At 54.6% G+C, this 7,143-nt stretch overlaps 2 protein-coding genes across 8 annotated transcripts; both read right to left on the reverse strand.

Annotated features, from left to right (window-relative positions):
* Nucleotides 1-499: 499 nt before the first annotated feature.
* On the reverse strand, nt 500-3,615 carry MYL6 (myosin light chain 6). 6 transcript variants are annotated; one of them, XM_081595117.1, is made up of 9 exons: nt 3,569-3,615; nt 3,271-3,298; nt 3,066-3,085; nt 2,639-2,723; nt 2,261-2,404; nt 1,885-2,058; nt 1,719-1,796; nt 1,393-1,437; nt 500-687 (listed from the first exon to the last, which is right to left on the reverse strand). In XM_081595117.1, the coding sequence occupies exons 1-8, from the start codon at nt 3,569-3,571 to the stop codon at nt 1,409-1,411; spliced, it is 561 nt and encodes a 186-aa protein (XP_081451243.1). In that variant the 5' UTR covers nt 3,572-3,615; the 3' UTR covers nt 500-687; nt 1,393-1,408. The 6 variants fall into 6 exon arrangements, with proteins under 6 accessions (XP_081451243.1, XP_081451245.1, XP_081451244.1 ...); XM_081595119.1 differs by having other exon boundaries at nt 2,639-2,854; XM_081595118.1 differs by lacking the exon at nt 1,393-1,437.
* Nucleotides 3,616-3,936: 321 nt separating this feature from the next.
* MYL6B (myosin light chain 6B) lies at nt 3,937-6,816 on the reverse strand. 2 transcript variants are annotated; one of them, XM_081595116.1, is made up of 8 exons: nt 6,451-6,816; nt 6,045-6,218; nt 5,718-5,745; nt 5,361-5,504; nt 4,968-5,141; nt 4,364-4,441; nt 4,172-4,209; nt 3,937-4,033 (listed from the first exon to the last, which is right to left on the reverse strand). In XM_081595116.1, the coding sequence occupies exons 2-7, from the start codon at nt 6,123-6,125 to the stop codon at nt 4,181-4,183; spliced, it is 534 nt and encodes a 177-aa protein (XP_081451242.1). In that variant the 5' UTR covers nt 6,126-6,218; nt 6,451-6,816; the 3' UTR covers nt 3,937-4,033; nt 4,172-4,180. The 2 variants fall into 2 exon arrangements, with proteins under 2 accessions (XP_081451242.1, XP_081451241.1); XM_081595115.1 differs by lacking the exon at nt 6,045-6,218.
* Between the last annotated feature and the right edge of the window lie 327 nt (nt 6,817-7,143).

The raw sequence follows: 7,143 nt of genomic DNA on the forward strand, positions 1-7,143 counted from the left end.
GCTCTAAAAATAGCCATTTAAGACTTGGAAGGACATCTCACAACCTGGAAATTTTGTCTGTTTATCCTTTCAGAAGTGGTGGCTTCATGTCTTCCCTTATTAGGCAGGAGAAGGCAGGCATCTCAGCTGCTTGTTATTGTTGGCCCTAGGCCTTGCTGAAGTGACAGGCCCAGGCAGTACTAATATGGCCTGACTTTCGCTCCAATAAACACTTCCTGGGCTTCCTGACAAAAGGCCTTCCATGCTGGGGAGGGCTAGGAGAGGACTCAGCCCCACATGGGATGGAACAAGGGTGGCCAGCTTTAGTCCTATGGGCATTTATGGCTTTCCTAATCCCCCTGAGGTAGCCTTTGTAGCACTGATGAGTGAAGCCAGCATTTCTTAAGTAAGGCAAAAGTGGCTCCTACAGGCCCTTGGCTGGCTTTCCCCAATCTCTGGTCCACTGACCCAGGACTGTCTTCCCTTTCACCCTGCTCAGGAAGAACAGCAGAACCTCACATAGAGCAGAGAACAAGTTTATTTGGTGAATGCTGATGGCAGACATCATCCAAGAGAGAATCTGGGGAAAATACTGTGACAAGAGAACCTAGGAGGCCTCCGGGCTACATACACAGTCTCCCACAAGGAAGGTGCAGTGTCTGCGCACACTGGAATATCCTCATCCATTCAGCACCATGCGGACGAGCTCTGTGGAAAAGAGAGGGGGTGAACCAGGGGGCAGGGCGAAGGGGAGGGGTCCGCCAGGGGCCAGGAGACCACGAGACCACAAAGGCAGCGTAAGAAGGAATGTGCCCACAACAACCAACCTTGGGGTCAGTTTGCAGAGGGGCCACCTCGAGTCTGATCAGTACTCTTGACCCCCAGCTCCCCTCCCACCAGCTGTTAGTTCCCCCTGCCCCACCCTGAGCAGCAAGAACACAGCAGAGGCGGAAGAGTTCCCAACTACACCTACAGCTACTGTCAGCCACTGGTGGGAGGAGGAGACAGAGTTTTGGGTTAGGGTACCTCCAAGCTGCCCAGCAGAAAGAAGGGGAAAAGACCTACAGCAGCACAATGGGGCAGGCAACCCACCCCCCTGCCAACCACGTGATCCAGGGCTAAAGGATCACCATGAAGCCAGACAGGGGTAGGTAGGCTGGTGTGAGTTCCCAGACACCAGCACCCTAGAAGCCAACCAAACCTCAGAGCCCGTTCTAGGAGAAGAGGAGGTACCACACCCCCAGGCTGTCTTCCTCTTTGAGGAACCCCTCCCCTCCCCAGTCAGCTCCATGCAGAGACATGCCGGGAGGAAGTCAGATGGTAGTAGGGGAAGGGCAGGGGCTAGAGAGCAAAGGCTGGGGAGAAAAACACTGGGGAGGTCAACTAGAGAAGGGGGGCTGGGAGGAGCCGTACCCGCCCCATGGGCCCGTCACCCCGACAGGATATGCCTCACAAACGCTGCAGGAAGGAAGAGACATTCATGGTGAAGACGACACAGACGTGGGGTGAAGGGGTCAGGCGGGAAGGGACTGGACATCCGTTTATTTTTACTTCCCATCCCTTCCCCACCCTTCAGGCCACATGAGCCCCTCCTTTCCTGTCTCACCCCCCTGGCCTCCCATTCCTGGGCTGGGCTGGGCCCTGCCCCTTGCCTCCTGGCACTTTTAGGAGCCTGAATCCAGGTGCATGACCTGCCCCGTATGGCTGCTTCCTCTGTGAGACCCTGGTTTGTCCCTCACCTTCATAGTTGATACAACCATTGCTGTCCTCATGCCCTGCCACCAGCATCTCTACTTCTTCCTCTGTCATCTTCTCACCTGCAGAGAAGAAAGCGAGCATTCTGGAGTTGGGTCACACCGTGAGGTCTATCAGGTGGCACCTCAAGAAGGAAGGGCAGAGCCTCACCCAGTGTGACGAGAACGTGCCGGATCTCAGCACCCATGACGGTGCCGTTCCCTTCCTTGTCAAACACCCGAAGGCCTTCGACGTAGTCCTCGTAGGTGCCCTGGTCCTTGTTCTTGGCCACAGTCTGCAGCATAGGCAGGAAGTGCTCAAAGTCCAGTACCTTCACGTTCATCTCTGCCGAAAAGGAGGTGGAAGCTAAGTCATATGTGTTCTCAGGACTGGGGGTTAAGGGGCTCCCACTCCAGGCAGGAGAAATCTGTGGGATTTGCTAGACAAGACCCGCTCGTCTTTGGGGCCTAGGAAGATAAAAGGAAGCTATTAGCTGAAGACTGCAGGCCCACCACCACGCTGCGGAGTTGTTCTTAAGGACCCTCACCATCACTCTTGGGGTTCCCCAGGACTTTGAGCACCTCGGCGTTGGTGGGATTCTGGCCCAGGGCCCTCATCACGTCCCCACACTGACTGTACAGGATCTTGCCATCCCCAGTTCGGTCAAACAGCTGGAAGGCCTCCTTGAACTCTGAGGATTCAGATAAACATCAGTACAGGACACAAGGGTAGTAACCCAAACCCTCCTCCACAGTCCCCACTGCCTATTCAACTTTGATCATGCTGGGGAAATCAGATATTTATAACACTGTACACCCAAGCCCTCTAAGAGGGATCCAGTGTCCCTTCCTCCCAACTCAGATGTCCCACATAAAGACCTGGCCTTCCTTAACCCTTAGCAGAGTGGTAACGGCCATTTACATACCCTCTCCGCCTGCAGCAAGCCTGCCCAGCCTCCTCATTACACGACTCAGGGCAGGAATTTGCCACCGCCCTGTCTGGGCCCTGTCCTTATAAGGAAATGGGAGCAGCGGCCTGGGACTGGGGTCAATCCAGCCTGCCACTTCTCACCCCTCCAGTACAGGGTCCTTTCAGAGGGTACTGCTACAAAGAAGTATCCTCAGCAAACTCCCCTGTTGCACTTTTGACAAAAAAAACAGGTCACTGCTGTTTACAGCCTTCACAATTCCAAGCTGAGGGGAAGGGGTAGTTATCACAGGAGGAAAAGAGGCAGAAGTGGCTGATTAAGGAATAGAGGAGCACAAACAGCTTAATACACCGTCCCCAAGCCCCCCACACAGCAGGCATTAGTGATCAAGTTGTTTCACACACCCACACCACCTAAAACTCACCCAGTGCTTGGGGCTCAGATCTAGAGTAGAAGGGAAGGGAGGAAGAAAGAGTGAGAAAAGAAAATGGAAGATCCAGAAGGAAGAAGAAGGGAACCCACGAGGTACTCCCCTGGGGGTCCTAAAGAGATGATAGGTGAGGGTGAAGGAGCTAGGGGGAGTGTCCCTCTCCCTAACATGACCTCAACAGGGGTCAGAGGTTACTTACCTGCGGTCTGGTCCTCGGTGAAGTCACACTGCTCAGAGAAGACGACAGTGGTCAGCATCTTAACTCCAATCCCCCCAGCTTTCGTCCCAGTCCCAAGAACTCTGAACCGCAAACTCCTGTTCCATGCTGGGGACTCGCTTCCCAGCAGAGTAGGATCCCAGACACTCTAACCCCACCTCCAACCTTCGAGGGCCTCAGGTTCGTTTACCCGCTACTCTCTGCCTTCTCCCCGCCCCCTCTCCCCGGCTTCCCGCCTCTCGCCCCAAATCCCGCTCATCCTCTCGGCCGCGGGCCCCACCATCTTGACGCTCAGCTCTGCGGGACCTTTTCCTGCAGTAATGGCTCCGGTTCCTGGCCCAACCCTAGTCTTAGTACGTCCCAATGACGTCACCCCAGCTGTCCCAACCAATAGGGATCCTGGCCCGGGTTTATGCAGATGACGCTACTATATTGGTAATGAGGTGGGCGGGGCCATCTGGTGTTCAAGTCTCCAGAATAGCCCTACCTGGGGCACAGAAGCTGCAGAACAAGGTGGAATGGGACGCAAGGAATCTGCTCCTCCGAGCAGCGAGAAAGTCAGAGGAGGTCGCATTGGTGGGAGCGGGTGGGAAGAGGAGAGACCTCCCTTTCCCTCCCCCACCTCTAAAGAAAGCAAGAGTCGGAAGCTAAGGGAGGAAACGTCTCTTTATTTTGAAACAATAGCCTCCTAGTGGCAGGAACGTGCTTTTGCCTGCTGGGGGCCCAGCGTCTGACCCCACTGCACCTGTGGAAAAAGATGAACTGTTGCCAAGTCCTGCCGCTCTCGCGCAGCAGAACACGGAAACGCACTTCCCTGCTTTTGTACGCTGTCAGAGGGACAGGAAGGAGGCTTGCCTCTCAAGGCGCAGTGAGAGCGCCCTACCTGCATTGCTCAGACGCTTAGGATGTGCTTCAGGAAGGCTGCAGAGAGAAGACGCAAGAGGGGCTTCAGCAGCTGGCCTGATGATAACCCATCTGACTTTAGATAATTCAGGTTCCAGGATGCCTCCACCCACATACCTCGGGCCTCCTGCCTCCCTCCTCCCCAGTCGTTTCTGCTCCTCTGGCCCCTCACCTTCATAGTTGATGCAGCCACTGCTGTCCTCATGTCCTGCCAAAACAGACTCCACCTCCTCTTCAGTCATCCTCTCTCCTGGGCCCAGACGCAGTGTTTTAGCCCCTGCCTTCCCTCCCTCATCAACCCACGCCTCTTTGTTCTGGTGGTACCTCCTCCTCTCCCAACCTGGAGACTTGCCCATAGCAACAGTCCCCCAAGAGAATTCCCTCTTTGTAGTGGGCATGCCTTGAATGTGTCTCTGAATCTTGCTTTCCATTTCACCTCAATTATAGGTGGTGAAAGCTTTGACAGACAAGGAAACTGAATTCCAAAGGATTAAGAAACAGACCGTATCATAGAGTACAGCCATCTCTTCCCAAGACTGAAACTCAGATTTCCCACCTCGTTCCCTTTCTTCTGCCCTTTGGGAGGCAGCTGCAGCCCACTCACTTTAGACTGAAGGAGGAAGACCTTCAGATTCTGTCCCTAAGGCTCTGACCTTCTCAATCTCCTGCCCGTGACCCACAGGACAGTAATCCCTCACTGGCTCTGCCTACTTGGCTAACCTTCTTAGTTCATCCCCTCCTCTCAACAACCCCAGGAGTTCTGGTCCCTGCCTCACCCAGGGTGGTGAGGACGTGTCTGAGCTCAGCTCCCATGACTTTGCCATTCTGCTCTTTGTCAAACACCCGAAGCCCCTCCAGGTAGTCCTGGTATGAGCCTCGGTCTGGCAGCTTGGCGACTGCCTGGAGCATGGGCAGGAAAGTCTCAAAGTCCACACGCCGGGACTTCAGCTCTGGAGATAGAGAGGTGAAGGAGAGTTTACTACGGTGTCACCTAGGACCCAACTCCCATCCCCACCATGAAGGGTTTCATCCATTCAACATTCAGATATTTTTCTGCCCTTAAGTTTGACAGTTTTTAAAGTTTTGGGACCCACCTCAGCATCCTTTATCACCTTACCAACATTCCACCACCAAACTGAAAACCCGCATTGTCCCAGAGGTGCCCTCACCATCACTCTTGGGGTATCCCATGACCCTGAGCACCTCGGCGTTGGTGGGGTTCTGGCCCAGAGCCCTCATCACGTCCCCACACTGGCTGAACTGGATCTTGCCATCCCCAACTCGGTCATACAGCTCAAAGGCCTCCTTGAACTCTGAAATGTAAGGAGAGGTCAGTGTTGACAAGGGGTTCCCATCACCACCAGGAGAAAGGAAATTCAGGAACAATGTGCTTGAGCTGGGCAGAACAGAGAACACAAGGAGCACTAGTGTGGGAGGTTTCAAGGTCAGGAATAGAGGTAGGGGAATAGAAAGAGGATCTGACTAGGGACTTGGGATGGACCGTGGGCTCAGGGGCGTCTCCTCACCCTCCAGCTGGTCCTTGTTAAACTCGATCTGTGGAAGAGAAGAGCAGGTGAGGAGAGATGACAGGACTCACTCAATCCCTCTCCAGCACTCCTCCCGACCAACTGGCAGCCACTTCTGGGGAGGGGCCCATAGGGACCAGGCTGGGAACCCAGCCACCTCAGTCCAATTCCCAGCTCCAGAACTTGGGAGAATCCCAAGAGGAGGAATTATTGGGGGGAGGGTTTCCTGGGAACAGGGTTAATCCCATGCCACCTGTTCCCCTCCTTCTACTGCCCTGAGCCCTGCATCCCTCACATAACTGGGGGCTGAACAAAGGCTAAATTTACCCCTGGCCCCCAGCTGTGATTGTCTAACAAGTCTGTCCTCTTCAGCCTTCCCTCCTGGGGTTCAGAGCTGTGGCTTTTCATATTGAATAGTCAGACAGGCACAGGCAGCAGCTCCCCCCTTTCACCTTGAAACTGTCCTCAGAACCCAGATGTTCCCCATCTTACAGGCTCTGCCTCCAGCAGGACAGTCAGTGAGAAAGTGATGTACATATCGGTTAGAGGCAGAGGGCAACAAAGACAATAGAGTCATTAAGCTTAGATGCTTCCAAGGGGGGGTACTAAAAAAAACCCCCACCATCATCCAGTGCTTACTGATTCCCTACCTTCTAGATACCCGTAGTCCCCTAGGCTGTATCCCACTGTTGTACTGACCCCTCCATTCTTTTCTCACTTTTCAGGGACTTACCACCACTTTGGAGAGATCGATGGGGGGCTCCTGGGGTTTCGCAGGTTTCTCAATGATTATAGAGACAGGTGGTGGTAGCTCAACCCTGGATGGAGGGGGCCCTACTGCAGGCTTAGCAGCAGGCTTGGAGGCAGCAGGGGGCCCCACTGGTTTCTTCACGGGAACATCCTTCTTGGGAGGCATGATGTCGGGTGGCCAAAGGACAGTGTGCCGATGGGGGCACCCATCTCTGTTTAAATAGCCAGGGAGTCTGGGATGTCAAGGGGCGGGGGCAGGGGCAGGGGCAGGGAGCCAGTTGGCTGGGGGAAGGGTGAGATAGAGGAGAGATATGCCGGCTGCCCTCACTCCCCTGGCCTCCTGTGGTTCAGGACTCCTGCCCCAAGGTCTTCTCCCTTCTGTCCACCCCGCCCCAAATGCTGACCAGAACAATGGCCCTTTGGGGGCAGGGGGAGGAAGGCAGAGATGGCCCAGAACGGGGGAGTTAACTTTCAGGGTGCAGATAGGAGGGTTGCCAGGGACAAACTGAAACAGGGGTGAGGAAAAGAAGGGGACCAAGAAAATTCCAACCCCCTGACTTGGAATCGTCCTTTTTCTAGTAGCTTTAGACTAGTGAAGACGGAGGCAAGGATGGGGGCCTTGTTAAAGTGGGGTCTGGGAGTAGTGAAAGGGGAAAAAAATAAGCAGCCCTTCCAG

The sequence above is a fragment of the Giraffa tippelskirchi genome, chromosome 4 (assembly GCF_054371585.1).
Source record: "Giraffa tippelskirchi isolate mGirTip1 chromosome 4, T2T-mGirTip1v1.2.pri, whole genome shotgun sequence".
Taxonomy (NCBI): domain Eukaryota; kingdom Metazoa; phylum Chordata; class Mammalia; order Artiodactyla; family Giraffidae; genus Giraffa; species Giraffa tippelskirchi.